General features: G+C 41.5%; 1 protein-coding gene across 2 annotated transcripts; it reads right to left on the bottom strand.

The window, feature by feature from the left end:
- Positions 1–1,713: 1,713 nt before the first annotated feature.
- Positions 1,714–13,835, bottom strand: LOC135519923 (ER membrane protein complex subunit 5-like). 2 transcript variants are annotated; one of them, XM_064945142.1, is made up of 5 exons: positions 13,779–13,810; positions 13,513–13,677; positions 8,728–8,780; positions 8,491–8,594; positions 1,714–6,766 (listed from the first exon to the last, which is right to left on the bottom strand). In XM_064945142.1, the coding sequence occupies exons 2-5, from the start codon at positions 13,589–13,591 to the stop codon at positions 6,610–6,612; spliced, it is 393 nt and encodes a 130-aa protein (XP_064801214.1). In that variant the 5' UTR covers positions 13,592–13,677; positions 13,779–13,810; the 3' UTR covers positions 1,714–6,609. The 2 variants fall into 2 exon arrangements, with proteins under 2 accessions (XP_064801214.1, XP_064801213.1); XM_064945141.1 differs by having other exon boundaries at positions 13,513–13,835.
- Between the last annotated feature and the right edge of the window lie 1,951 nt (positions 13,836–15,786).

Consider the following 15,786-nt stretch of genomic DNA (forward strand, 5'->3'; position numbering starts at 1 on the left):
GAGTTTTTTTTAAATAAATGTAAAAAAAAAAGTGCTTTGGGGGAGGCGCTGCCGCTGGAATTATCCCCGGGCCGGGAGATCCCTGGTGTGCTCATATGATGTCTGGAGGAGCATTGGATCCCACAGAGCAACTTTCTTTCACTTTTTGACCTTTTGACTACAAAAATAATTCCCTGTCTAGGGATGACATAACACTGGAACGCTACGATCCTGTAAGGGAGTAGCCCCATGGGTCACTGCCATCCAAACCACTGGATTACCTAGGACTACACTTGGGCCGGATGCATGACAGCCGTATAGGTCTCCTCCCTTTTGTTTTTTTTGTCTGCCGAAACTCGCAAGTGGGACAGACTGACACGGCGGGTTGGGACACATGGCAATCAACTGAGACACCGGACCCTCATACGGTACGAGACTCGAGAAGTTTGCCTGACCCTCAACCCGCAATGTATCTACAAGGACGCTGGACGGAACTCCAAGGGCGGATGCATGACAACCGTAGAGAGGGCTTACCTTCTGGGTTTTTGTCTGCTCAAACCAATGGAAGTTCAATGACTATACCACTCGACAGGGACACATGGCAACCAACTGAGGGCCGGACCTGCATAAGGTACACAACAAGGGCTTTTGCCTGATCCTGCGTTGAGTATACCCAAACAGACCCGCTGGATTTGACTAGACATGGATAAATTCAGAGTTAGGATCCTGGAAGGGAATAACTCCTAATTATACTCATGATGGAAAACATCCAGGACAAAAAGACTTGACGGACACGGAAGTAAATACTAGGACAACGTGGAGCCAAAAAAGAAGGATCCGATGGGGAGTAACTTCTAGGTTACACTATGCCTTCCACATCCGTTGCCATGCGGACTTTGTCAACCAATGGCTGTACCACTCGACAGGGACACATGGCAACCAACTGAGGGCCGGACCTGCACAAGGTACGCAACTCGAGGGCTTTTGCCTGATCCTACGTCGAGTTTAACCAAAACAAACCAGCTGGATTTGACTAGACATGGGTCAATTCAGAGTTAGGATCCTGGAAGGGAATAACTCTTAATTCTACTTATGATTGAAAACATCCAGGACTACAGACAGACGGACACGGAGTAAATACATAGACAACATGGAGATAAAAAGAAGGATCAGATGGGGAGTAACGCCAAGGTTGAACTATGCTTTTCACTTCCATTGACAAACAGACCTTGAAAGACCTACCTAACCCTACCCATTCGAAACCCCAACCCTAACCACTCTAACCCTAAACATTCTAAAACCTAACCATAACCATTCTCAACCTAACCCTAACCTCAACCCTAACCATCCCTTAAACCTACGTACGGACGGTTTTAAGGCCAACCAACGGGCATTTCTACAAGTGGGCAACCACCAAGCGACTACTTTGAGTGGAAAAATACACCGGTCAGCCAGGCAACCACTAGATTAAGAAACAACCGTGGGCTTGCAACCAAACATTGGCGCAGTGACTGAGGATGCCAGCTGTTGGGATCCCATCTTGAGGTCTTGAACTGGAACTTGGCCAACTCCCCCCCCCTCTCTAGTAGTGCAGTACTGTATATAGGGTGGCATTTGGGTGTCCCCATTGACTATCTCCTGGAAGAACTGTGTGGTCAACCAAAATCTCTGCTCCCCCTTCGTCAGTCATATTGACTGGCACAGTTGAACAATTTTTCAGAGAATATACACAAGTTACCCATTTTCTTACCCAGTTTATTTTTTAAATGAAAGCGTAAAAAAAAAGTGGATGGTGTTCAAACCAGAACATAACAAATATATATTTTGAAAGTGAAAGTTGTATAAAGCCTATTAAACTGTAAACTTATATAAAGTCAATTTTAAAATTGTATGCTTTTTTTAGGAAACAAAAACAACAGAATTCAAAAGGTTCTAAGTGCTTTGTTAAATGTTGTGCACGGACAAAGTTTGTCATGTCTAATTGCTTAAAATTCCAAATGAGATTTTTACTGTAGCCCATATCAATACTACAAGTACACCCCCACACACACATGTACTGTATTTGAACAGTGAAGGTAAGATTTTATATTTGTTTCTATACTCCCACATTTTGGATTTGAGAGTAGGTCACCTTTTATTTGAGGGATTTTCATAAACATTTTACCGTTTAGAAATGAAACCACTAGGTATCTAGTCCCCCCCATGTGAAGAAGTCATAACTAGTTTGACATATACACTTAAAGTGTATTAAAGTAGTCAAAAGTATATTAGTTTTTGGTCCCATATTCCTTGCATGCATTGGCAACATCAAGCTTGTGACTAAAGTCATTGGATGCATTTACAGTTTGTTTGGGTTGCGTTTTACCCCCAATAGTAACTGAATGGTGAATGAGGACTTGAGTCATTTTCTTAAATGACTCCTGTTTCTGAACACTTCAATTAATCCTTATGACATGATTAAGAAAAAAATAAAAATAATGTTGAGTGAGATGCAGTTCAGAGGCTACAACCAAACATGCTAACCTCTCACCATTACCAATTTACAAGTGGGGCAAAAAAAAGTATCTCGTCAGCCACCAATTGTGCAAGTTCTCCCACTTCTCCCAGGCCTGTAATTTTCATCATAGGAACACTTCAACTATAACAGACAAAATGGAGAGAAAAAAAAAACAGAAAATCACATTGTAGGATTTTTTTTGCAAATTATGGTGGAAAATAAGTATTTGGTCAATAACAAAAGTTTCTCAATACTTTGTTATATACCCTTTGTTGACAGAGGTCAAACGTTTTCTGTAAGTCTTCACAAGGTTCACACACACTGTTGCTGGTATTTTGGCCCATTCCTCCACGCAGATCTCCTCTAGAGCAGTGATGTTTTGGGGCTGTTGCTGGGCACCACGGACTTTCAACTCCCTCCAAAGATTTGCTATGGGGTTGAGATCTGGAAACTGGCTAGGACACTCCGGGACCTTGAAATGCTTCTTACGAAGCCACTCCTTCGTTGCCCGGGCGGTGGGTTTGGGATCATTGTCATGCTGAAAGACCCAGCCACGTTTCATCTTCAATGCCCTTGCTGATGGAAGGAGGATTTCACTCAAAATCTCACGATACATGGCACCATTCATTCTTTCCTTTACACGGATCAGTCGTCCTGGTCCCTTTGCAGAAAAACAGCCCCAAAGCATGATGTTTCCACCCCCATGCTTCACAACAGGTATGGTGCTCTTTAGCTGCAACTCAGCATTCTTTGTCCTCCAAACACAACAAGTTGAGTTTTTACCAAAAAGTTATATTTTGGTTTCATCTGACCATATGACATTCTCCCAATCTTCTTCTGGATCATCCAAATGCTCTCTAGCAAACTTCAGACGGGCCTGGACACATCTGGCACTGCAGGATTTTAGTTCCTGGCGGCGTAGTGTGTTACTGATGGTAGGCTTTGTTACTTTGGTCCCAGCTCTCTGCAGGTCATTCACTAGGGTCCCCCCATGTGGTTCTGGGATTTTTGCTCACCGTTCCTGTGATCATTTTGACCCCACGGGGTGAGATCTTGCGTGGAGCCCCAGTTCGAGGGAGATTATCAGTGGTCTTGTATGTCTTCCATTTCCTAATAATTGCTCCCACAGTTGATTTCTTCAAACCAAGCTGCTTACCTATTGCAGATTCAGTCTTCACCGGCCTGGTGCAGATCTACAATTTTGTTTCTGGTGTCCTTTGACAGCTCTTTGGTCTTGGCCATAGTGGAGTTTGGAGTGTGACTGTTTGAGGTTGTGGACAGGTGTCTTTTATACTGATAAGTTCAAACAGGTGCCATTAATACAGGTAACGAGTGGACAGAGGAGGACAGAGGAGCATCTTAAAGAAGAAGTTACTGGTCTGTGAGAACCAGAAATCTTGCTTGTTTGTAGGTGACCAAATACTTATTTTCCACCATAATTTGCAAATAAATTCATTAAAAATCCTACAATGTGATTTTCTGGATTTTTTTTCTCATTTTGAAAATGAGAAAATGAAAATTACAGGCCTCTCATCTTTTTAAGTGGGAGAACTTGCACAATTGGTCACTGACTAAATACTTTTTTGCCCCACTGTAAATGTTACCTTTATTTAAACTAGGCAAGTCAGTTAAGAACAAATTCTTATTGACAATGACGGCCGACACCGGGCCACCCACATGGGACTCCCAATCACGGCCGGTTGTGATACAGCCTGGATTTGAACCAGGGTGTCTGTAGTGACGCCTCTAGCACAGAGACGCAGTGCCTTAAGGCGCTGCACCACTCAGGACCCCTACAAATAACAGGGGAGGCTAGCATTTTTTTTTTTGGGGGGTGGTCTGTGTCTCTGTAACATTCTCAAACAAAATTATCCACAATTCATTCATGATTATCCATAATCATGGTAGCCTCCACATGGATATAGAAGTGATCAGAAACATCTATTCTTACAATAAAATAGACTCAAATTGTAAAGGACATTATTCACCATTCAGTTCATATTGGGCAAATGCATCCAACAAGCTTGTAAAGACAAGCTTTTGATGTAGCCATTATGTGCGTGCCAAATGGCAAATGTATTGCACTATATAGGGATAGGGTGCCATTTGGGACTAAGCTCACTGGGAGCCCTAAAATATGCACAATCTATAAAATCTAACTAATGCATCCTAACCCACAGATACACTATATATATCGACAAAAGTATGTGGACACCCCTTCAAATTTGTGGATTTAGCCATTTCAGCCACACCTATTGCTGGCAGGTGTATAAAAACGAGCACAGCCATGCAATCTCCATAGAGCGACATTGAATTGCCTTACTGAAGAACGCAGTGACTTTCAATGTGGCACCGTCATAGGACCCCACCATTCCAACAAGTCAGTTCATAAAATGTCTGCCCTGCTAAATCTGCCCTGGTGAACTATAAGTGCTGTTATTGTGACGTGGAAATGTTTAGGAGCAACAACAGCTCAGCTGCGAAGTGGTAGGCCACACAAGCGAACAGAACAGGACTGCCACGTGCTGAAGCGCGTAAAAAAAATCTGTACTCGGTTGCAACACTCAATACCAAGTTCCAAACTGCCTCTGAAAGCAATATCAGCACAAAAACTGTTCAGGGTCTTCATGAAATGGGTTTCCATGACCGAGCAGCCGCACACAAGCCTAAGACCACTATGTGCAATGCCAAGCGTCGACTGTAGTTGTGTAAAGCTTGCTGCCATTTGGACTCTGGAGCAGTGGAAATTCGTTCTCTGGGGTGATGAATCACACTTCACCATCCGGCAGTCCGACGGACAAATCGGGATTTGGCGTATGCCAGGAGAGTGCTACCTGCCCCAATGCATAGTGCCAACTGTAAAGTTTGGTTGAGGAGGAATAATGGGCTAGGTCCCCCTTAGTTCCAGTGAAGGAAAATCTTAACGCTACAGCATACAATGACATTCTAGACAATTCTGTTCTAACAACTTTGTGGGAAGTTTGAGAAAGGGCATTACTTGTCTCAGCATGAAAATGCCCCCATGCACAAAGCAAAGTCCATACAGAAATAGTTTGTAGCAGTCGGTGTGGAAGAACTCAACTGGCTTGCACAGAGCCCTGACCTCAACTCCATTGAACACCTTTGGGATGAATTAGAACACCGACTGCGAGCCAGGCCTAATCACCCAACATTTGTCCGACCTCAAAAATGCACTTGTGGCTGAATGGAAGCAAGTCCCCGCAGCAATGTTCCAACATCTAGTGCAAAGTCTTCCCAGAAGAGTAGAGGCTGTCTTAGCAGCAAATTAATCCATATTAATACCCATGATTTTGAAATGAGATCGACGAGCAGGTGTCCATATATTTTTGGTCATGTAGCGTATATCTGCAAGACATTAAATGCATTTGGTTATCTTCGACCAATAAATGCAGAAATGCATCTAACACACTGACAACATCATAGATTTTAAGTTAAAACATTGTTGAATCTTCAAAGGCCAGATAAAAAAAAACACTGCCCAAACAAATGTACCATTAGTCTATACTTGGTGTTCACAGTATCATTAGCATTGCTTTAACACTGACTTACTCTGCTTTCCATGCTGCAACCTTCAGGCTTGACCTTTGTGACTTCAATGACCGTGGTAACTTTATTGCATACAGAATAAGCACCAAAGCCTAATTTTAAACTCCAGGAGGTCAGGTCATGAATTATCTCAACAGAAGTGTAGACTTTTGACTAGATAAAACAAAATCTCATATCTGCAGATAAAAAAAATGTAAAAATAGTTCCAGACAGCTGTATTGTGGCAAACAAAACATCATGCCCCTTGTCCAAAAAAGGGGAACACTTGCTTAAGAAGTCTTAAAGGATTTGACATACAGCTTACCCTAAGGGGAAGATGTGTCAAATCCGTTTACTTCTAAGCAATTACAATTATATACAAACAAATCTGCCTGAAAAACTGTAGGGTTGGTTGACAGTCAGGAGTTAAATATGGTAACCACGTTCATGGGAGGAGATGCACATTTGTACTGCATATTAATATATGTACTGAGGCAAATTAAAGTAGAAGAAATTACTTTGTGGGTTCTAACCAAAAAGCTTATCTGTGCACAGAAATAAAGACATGTGGGTGGGGAAGGCAAGTCTCAGTGCAAATGCTTCAGCTTGCGTAGCCGCAGGGGGTTTCGCAGGGCCTCTGCGTTTGGGATGTTGGAGACCTCTCGGTTGGGAGAGCAGAAGAGCACCCTACCACGATGATTGAACATGTAGAAAGACGGGTGGTTCCTCAATGTGTCTAACGTCCTAAAAAATGAGAAGAGGGCAGTGAGTAGTTTGAACTATGATTATGTTTTCAGTGCGATAGGTCAATAACAATAGGGCTACTCATATAGGCAAGTCAATTATTATGCTGATTTGCAACACTATACATGCCAACTACAACAACAAGTGAAATCCCTGCAACACTTAGAGCTGCAGTCGGTTTCAGAATGGGGTGGCCAGAAGGCCAGCATCCTGGAGTCACCTCTTCACTGTTGATGTTGAGACTGGTGTTTTGCAGGTACTATTTAATGATGCTGCCAGTTGAGGACTTGTGAGGAGTCTGTTTCTCAAACTAGACACTGTACTGTACTTGTCCTCTTGCTCAGTTGTGCACCGGGGCCTCTCACTCTTTCTATTCTGGTGAGAGCCAGTTCACTGTGTTCTGTGAATGGAGTAGTACACAGCATTGTACGAGATCTTCATTTTCTTGGCAATTTCTTGCATTTCTCAGAACAAGAACAGACTGACGAGTTTCAGAAGGTCATTGTTTCTGACCATTTTGAGCCTGTAATTGAACCCACAAATGCTGATGCTCCAGATACTCAACTAGTCTAAAGGACAGTTTTATTGCTTCTTTAATCAGAACAACAGTTTCAGCTGTGCCAACATAATTGCAAAATGGTTTTCTAATGATCAATTAGCCTTTTAAAATGATAAACTTGGATTAGCTAACACAACGTGCCATTGGACCACAGGAGTGATGGTTGCTGATAATGGGCCTCTTGTACGCCTATGTAGATATTCCATAATTGTATTTTATTATTATTTATTTTTTAGTTGGCCGTTTCCAGCTACAATCGTCATTTACAACATTAACAATGTCTAAACTATATTTCTGATCGATTAGATGTTATTTTAATGTACAAAAATGTTTTGCCTTACTTTCAAAAACAAGGACATTTCTAAGTGACCCCAAACTTTTCAACTGTAGTGCATCTACAACAGAAGCTAAGATGGCGAGAAGTCTGTCCATGATAAAGTGCTGCTCTGCCTTCTTAATAACACTAAGGCAGGCTCTACAGGACCAAGTTTTGTCGCACCTGGACTACTGTTCATTTGTGTGGTCAGGTGCCACATAAAGGGACCTCGGAAAATTACAATTGGCACAGAACAGGACAGCTGGCCCTTAAATGTACACGGAGAGTTAACATTAATAATAGGCATGTTAATCTCATGGCCCTAAAGTAGAGGAGAGATTGACTTCATTACTACTTGTATTTGTGAGAAGTATTGACATGTTGAATGTGTCGAGCTGTCTGTCTAAACTACTGGCACACAGCTCGGATACCAATGCAAACCCCCACAAGACATGCCACCAGAGGTCTCTTCACAGTCCCCAAGTCCAGAACAGACTATGGGAGGCACACAGTACTACATAAAGCCATGACTACATTCAAAATCAAGTAACTGATACAGCAGTAGAGTCAGATAAAAAAAAAAGATACAAATACACCACATGCAACAGTTGGGACTGTGAAGAGACACACGCATACACACACACATGGATTTTGAGTTGTAGATATGTGGTAGTAGAGTAGTGGCGTGGCCTGAGGGCACACACTTAATGTGTTGTGAAATCTTTTGTGAAATGTATTGTAATGTTTTTAAAATTGTATAACTGTCTCAATTCTGCTGGACCCCAGGAAGAGTACCTGCTGAGCTAATGGGGATCCATAATGAATATAATTACTGAAATGAAGGCTTACTTGTTTTTCAGCTCTGAGGATGCATCCATATCTTTAAACTCTCCAGAGATGTGGACAATACCATAAATGGTCAGAACAAAAGCTAACAAAGTCTGTAAAACAATCTGCAAAACAAAATTAAAACAATAGATATATTTTTCTTTTGAAATATGTTTAGTCAAAACGGTACAATTAATAGAATGGATCTACATCAAAGAATGGAATAACTTACTTGCTCTTTAGTATTAAATAACTTACATCTATTGGTAGGGTTTCATTTTCTTTTTCTGCCAGACGCATGTAGGATCGATCTGGTGGTGGAAAAGAACAATATTTATCACACTGGAATCAATGTGGCTACAGCTGAGACAAAATCAAGTGGGTAGCTAGTCTCATTGCATCCATAGCAGATGTTGCAAGCGGCAAGCTAATTTGCATAACTGTTAGAACTTTGGCTTTTGGAGCATAGCTTCCAACTGGATCCTGGATTTCCTGACGGGATTACACCAGGTGGTGAGGGTAGGAAATGACTCCTTACACTGATCCTCAACACAGAGCCACCCCTTCCTCCACGGATGTGCTTAGCCCCCTCCTGTACTCTCTATTCACCCATGACTGTGTGGCCATGCACGACTATCACTCAATCAAGTTTGTTGACTACAAAAGAGTCATAGGCCTGAATACTAACAACGAGAGACTACAGGGAGTAGGTCAGAGCCAGGAAAATAACCTCTCTCTTAACAAATCGAATGTGCTTATCCTGGACTACAGGAAACAGAAGAGAAATCACACCCGATCCTCGGGGCCGCAGTGGATAGGGTCAAAAGTGGAGGTCGGACGATTAATCGGAATGGCCGATTAATTTGGGCCGATTTCAAGTTTTCATAACAATCGGAAATCGGTATTTTTGGACGCCGATTATTTTTTTATATTTTTTTTTACACCTTTATTTAACTAGGCAAGTCAGTTAAACAACACATTCTTATTTCCAATGACGGCCTAGGAACGAGGCAGAACGACAGATTTTTACCTTGTCAGCTCGGGGATACAATCTTGCAACCTTACAGTTAACTAGTCCTTCGCTCTAACCACCTGCCTCACGAGGAGACTGACTGCCTGTTAAAAGTGAATGCAGTAAGCTAAGGTAAGTTGCAAACTTAGCATTAAACTTATCTTATCTTAGCAACTGTCGTTGCTCCAATGTGTACTTAACCATAAATATCAATGCCTTTCTTAAAATCAATACACAATTATATATTTTTAAACCTGCATTTTTAACCAAAATAAATCCAGGTTAGCAGGCAATATTAACCAGGTGAAATTGTGTCACTTCTCTTGCGTTCATTGCACACAGAGTCAGGGTTTATGCAAGTTTGGGCTGCCTGGCTCTTTGCGAACTAATTTGCCAGAATTTTACATAACATTCAAGATTGTGCAATGTAACAGGAATATTTAGATGCATGGATGCCCCCCGTTAGATAAATTACAGAAAGGAACAAACGTTTTGTTTGAGGTGATAAGGTTCCGGATTTGATCTAAGGCTCGTATTTCTGTGTGTTTATTATATGTTTATTATATTTATTAAACCGCCTAGGCGTTTTGATACCCGTGTAAATCTCACTAGGATAAGGTAACGTTGGTCAAAATATTTTCATAAATCTACTCTACAAAAAAAAAAAAAAAGATCTTCACTTATATTTAGCCAATATTGATCAGAGTTACCTTGTCCTATGGACATCTACACAGTTATAAAATTGGCAAGGTGGTATAAGCATACACAAAACACAGACCTTATTTTAAGTTAATCTAAAAAATATCCTATGGAATAAATGAATGAAGGAACCGCTTTTCAGATTTTGCTAGGTGTCATGGGAATTATGACTCGCACTTTGGTAGTCAATTCTTACCATGTCCATTATTAAAATAGGATTTCCTGCATATAGAAATTACAGTTTTTGTTTTCAACATTCATCACAGGCAACTTACACTTTATTTTTATTCAAACAGTTGAGTATTTGTCTCCTAAGCAGACTCTCCAGTATCCTTGTCACTTCCGAGCTGTGTGCGTGTTTTACAGATGGCAGAGAAAAGCAGAGGACCAGTGTGGGACTATTACATGGAATTGGCACCAGGGAAAGCAAGGTGTCTTGTTTGTGATAAAGACAAGCATGGGGTCAGCAACGGCTAAATGAAGAAATACCACCAACCTGTGGAATCACCTTAAGAACACCCATCCAAAAGCCCATATGTATTAAATTAAGTTCAAATAAAAGTGGTCATTGTTCATTAAGTATTGTAGCAATTGTCATTATTACAAAAATGTGTATATATATACACATACACACATTTTAAAAAATTGACTGATTAATCGGTATCAGCCCTTTTTTGTTGTCTTCCAATAATCGGTATCAGCATTGAAAAAAATAAAAATAAATAAAAAAATAAAAAAACGGTCGACCTCTATTCAAAAGCTTTAAGTTCCTCAGAGCGCACATCACTGAGGACTTGAAATTGTCTCGCCACACCGACATCGTGGTGAAGGCACAAAAGTGCCTCTACAACCTCAGGCAGCTAAAAAAAAATAGCCATGGCCCCTCACCAGTGGTGTAGTACTCGAGACCGGTCTCGGTTTTGTCTCGGTGTTGGATACATTTTTACCCTGTCTTGACTTAAGTCTCGGAAAATGACAACTAGTCATTTCTTACCGAGACCAGTGGAGTGAAAACTAATAATTATCAGCTCCCATTCAGCCAGCCCATAAAACCACTTCACCAGGCTAATGTAGTCACACTCCTTCACGACACAATATCTTATTGTCTATTGAAACCTGGGCTTCCTACTTTACTTGTAACATTACTGTTCTTTATTTTCGTTGAAAAATACCCGCAAGTTCATCAGACTTTCCTTGACTCGCTGGTAGGGAAGAGTGGGGTACATTGTTTAAAAGTTGCATGCTCACTATTAATAAGTGGTGACTGGGGGAAGTCTCAGACCCCTAGCCGGTCTCCCGGTTCTGACTTGAATCAGTCTGTTTAGGTGGTCTCGAACACAACACTGCCACTAAGACCCTCACAAACTCTACAGCTGCACCATTAGAGCATTCTGTCAGGCTGCATCACCGCCTGGTACGGAAACTGATCTGCCCTCAACCACACAGCACTCTAGAGGGTGGTGCAGGCAACCCAACGCATCACAATGCTGCCTGCCCTCCTGGACATCTACAGCACATGGTGTCAAAGGAAGGCCAAGAAGATCATTAAGAACATCAGCCACCCGACTGTCCCGAGCCACTGACTGTTCACTCAGCTATCGCCCAACAGAGACAGGACAGCTGCATCTTCGCTCAGACCGAGAGGTTAAAAAACAGCTTGTATTACCAGGCCATCACTGTTGAACAGCAATCGCTAGCCGTCTACCAGGTGATGCTTACTCACACAAAACACACAAGCTATCACACACACTACATACTCACAAACACAAAGCCAATGCTGTCCCACGCTATAGATATTAAACCACTCGTCATTTCCCATTTCACACAGTATTTAAATACTGTATCCCCGACATAGCTCATAATATTTCTACTGTGTATTTTATTTACACTTGATTATTGACAAACAGTGCCTAGAAGGCCAGCATCCCGGAAGGCCAGCATCCCGGAAGGCCAGCATAGTCTCTTCACTGTTGCCGTTGAGACTGGTGTTTTGTAGGTACTATTTAATGAAGCTGCCAGTAGCGGACTTGTGAGGCATCCGTTTTTCAAACTAGACACTGTAATGTGCTTGTCCTCTTGCTCAGTTGTGCACCGGGACCTCCCACTCCACTTTCTATTCTGGTTAGAGAGTTATCGCTGTTCTGTGAATGGAGTAGTTCACAGCATTGTACAAGATCTTCAGTTTCTTTGCAATTTCTCACATGGAATAGCCATCATTTCTCAGAACAATAATAGACTGACGAGTTTCAGAAGAAAGGTCTTTGTTTCTGGCCATTTTGAGCCTGTAATCGAACCAGCAAGTGCTGATGCTCCAGATACTCAGTCTAAAGAAGACCAGTTTTATTGCTTCTTTAATCAAAACAGCAGTTTTCAGCTGTGCGAACAATTGCAGAAAGGTTATAATGATCAATTAGCCTTTTAAAAGTATAAACTTGAATTAGCTAACACAACGTGCCATTGATGATTGCTGATAATGGGCCTATGTAGATATTCCATAAAAATAGATTTTTAAAAATGATTTATTTTTAATGTGCCGTTTCCAGCTACGATAGTCATTTACAACATTGACAATGTATTTCTGATCAAGTTGATGTTATTTTAATGGACAAAAAAATGCGCTTTTCTTTAAAAAAAAACAAGGACATTTCTAAGCTTCTGAACGGTAGTGTATGAACTTTTTTACATTCAATTCTAGCTGATCTTGTATAAATTCTCACATAGTACATACGTAGATTGCATTGGATTACTGCCTCGGTGCTATTTGTGTTATTCAGATTCATCCCGCACTTCTTGATTCCCAGTCTTTTTTCCCCTTGCAGTAAAATGTCAGACAATTCAAATGTATTGTTAGGATAACGATTTCGCTGCACCCGCTATAAAACCTGCTAAATTGTGTACGCGACCATTAAACCTTGATTTGATTCCTTGTTTTCAATTGAATACGTGTTAATATAAAGTCACGTACAGCTAACAGACCGCGTTGGCAGCAAGACATTGTTAGCTAGCTAGCTAGCTACTGTAACGTCAGTAGCTTTGGGACACATCGACGTGTCTGTGAACTAAAACATGTTCTGTCCCGACGGTACCAGCTAGCTGCATACTATGCCAATAATATGACATGCTAAATCGTTACCTAGTAGTTAGCCATCTGGTTTAAGGATAATTCTTAATCGCTTGATAAACTGGTTTGGTTTATGTTTAACGAAAGTTAGCTAGCACGCGCTAGTTATAACAGGCCGCAGTATACTGCATGGTTGATATCTGACTGTGTATTTTGATCTAAACAGCTAAATAAAAGGCCAGATATGTGTATCTTATTGTATCGCACTTACGTTGTGCCGCTGAGAAAGCAGCATGAGCCAAGGCAAATAGACCAACCCCTACGACATCTCTCCAAAAAGACGAAACCATGTTCAAAAGAAGTGATCAATTTTTCTTCTTCAATGGGGTTTAAGGGCGGTTGGCATCCAATGTTAATGTTGCATTACCACCACCAGCTGGACGGGGTATTGAATAAGACAAAAAAAAATATTACGGGAAATGGGGAAAAACGACATAATACAAAATTAAACACGTCAACTAAGAAAAACCATCCCACCTCTTCAATCACAGTCCACTGCTAAATACATCCATACACAAGCTCAGGGGCCTGTGATGGCGGAACATTCACTGACAGGATTTCCTGCACTGGCTCGGCTGTGAAATCACAACACCCAAAAAACGTTCAGCAGCATTCAATTTTCTTCTACTTCTCCTCTTGTGCTGTACAAATTTTTTACCATATCAATAAAAATACAAAGTCCACCTTTTTAACATGTAGCATTTCAATATTCTTTGTTTTTATTTAACCTTTATTTAACTAGGCAATTTAATACATTCTTATTTTCAATGATGGCCTAGGAACAGTGGGTTAACTGCCTTGTTCAGGGACAGAACAACAGATTTTTACCTTGTCAGCTCAGGGATTCAATCTAGCAACCTTTCGGTTACTAGCCCAACACTTAACTACTCGGCTACCTGCCGCCCCACTGTCCTTTGTATTCATGTTACCGGATTAAATTGCTGTACAATATGATCTTGTTGCCGTCTGATGCACATGCAGATGTCATAAATCAGCACTGCAGAGCTCTCCCTGTACTATGCCGTGCCTTGATTCTATTACTGTTGATGATATCTAGAAATATGCATGTTCACCCTGGCCCACCTACTGTTGCTAGCCCCAATTCTGACTTGCGCTCTGATATCTGCTTCACTGATTTCTGATTTCTGCTTATAACCTAAAATGGATCAATTGAAAGTGTGGGTTCACAGCTCCAATCCAGATGTGTTGGTCATTACTGTGACGTGGTTAAGGAAGAGTGTTTTGAATACTGACCTATTTGACTCAGCCATGCCTCCTTGCCCATCCAACATTTCCTCATCTCCCACCCCTTCGAATGCAACTATCCCCGATGCTTCTCCCTCTTTTTCCCCTGCCCCGCTACAAAGTTTCACCCTGCAGGCAGTCACTGAGTCCGAGGTGCTAAAGGAGCTCCTTAAACTTGACCCCAAACTTTAGACCCTTTCTTCTTTAAGGTTGCTGCCCCTATCATCGCAAAGCCTGTCTCTCCTTTCTGGGGAGGTTCCCATTGCTTGGAAGGCAGCCACAGTTCGTCCTTTATTTAAAGACGGAGATCAAGCTGATCCTAACTGTTATAGGCCTATTTCTAGTTTGCCCTGTTTATCAAAAGTGTTGGAAAAACTTGTCAATAATCAACTGACTGGCTTTCTTGATGTCTATAGTATTCTCTCGGGAATGCAATCTGGTTTCTACTCAGGTTATGGATGTGTCACTGCAACCTTGAAGGTTCTCAATGCCCTTGATTCTAAGCAATATTGTGCTGCTATTTTTATTGACTTGGCCAAAGCTTTTGATATGGTAGACCATTCCATTCTTGTGTTCCGGCTAAGGAGTATTGGTGTCTCTGAGGGGTCTTTGGCCTGGTTTGCTAACTACCTCTCTCAAAGAGTGCAGTGTATAAAGTCAGAAAATCTGCTGTCTCAACCCTAGGCCCCACGCTTTTCTCAATTGACATCAACAACATAGCTCAGGCAGTAAGAAGCTCTCGCATCCATTTATATGCAGATGATACAGACTTATACTCAGCTGGCCCCTCCCCAAATTGTGTGTTAAATGCTCTACAACAAAGCTTTCTTAGTGTCCAACAAGCTTTCTCTACCGGTCACGTTCTGACCGTAGAGAGCCTTTTTATTTCTCTATTTGGTTAGGTCAGGGTGTGATTTGGGTGGGTATGGTTCCCAATCAGAAGCAGCTGTCTATCGTTGTCTCTGATTGAGGATCATACTTAGGCAGCCTTTTTTTCCACCTTTAGTTTGTGGGATCTTGTTTGTGTGTAGTTGCTTTCTGCACTGCATGTAGTGTTACGTTAGTTTTTTTTCCCAGTGTCATTTAAATAAAAGTAAAATGTACGCCTACGACGCTGCACTTTGGTCCAATCCATCTCTAAACGAAAGTGACACTACCCTTACCTTGTTCTGAACACGTCCAAAACAAATGTCACGTGGTTTGGTAAGAAGGCCCTTCTTCCCACTGGTGTTATTACTAC

This window comes from Oncorhynchus masou, chromosome 29, assembly GCF_036934945.1.
Source record: "Oncorhynchus masou masou isolate Uvic2021 chromosome 29, UVic_Omas_1.1, whole genome shotgun sequence".
Lineage (NCBI taxonomy): Eukaryota > Metazoa > Chordata > Actinopteri > Salmoniformes > Salmonidae > Oncorhynchus > Oncorhynchus masou.

Excerpts from the sequence above, each read along its gene's own strand:
- LOC135519923 (XM_064945141.1), bottom strand. The coding sequence starts at position 13,591 with ATGGTTTCGTCTTTTTGGAGAGATGTCGTAGGGGTTGGTCTATTTGCC. Across the intron at positions 8,595-8,727 it reads ATGAAACCCTACCAATAGAT|ATTGTTTTACAGACTTTGTT; the intron begins GTAAGTTATTTA and ends TTTGTTTTGCAG. Across the intron at positions 6,767-8,490 it reads TCCTCAGAGCTGAAAAACAA|GACGTTAGACACATTGAGGA; the intron begins GTAAGCCTTCAT and ends CTCATTTTTTAG.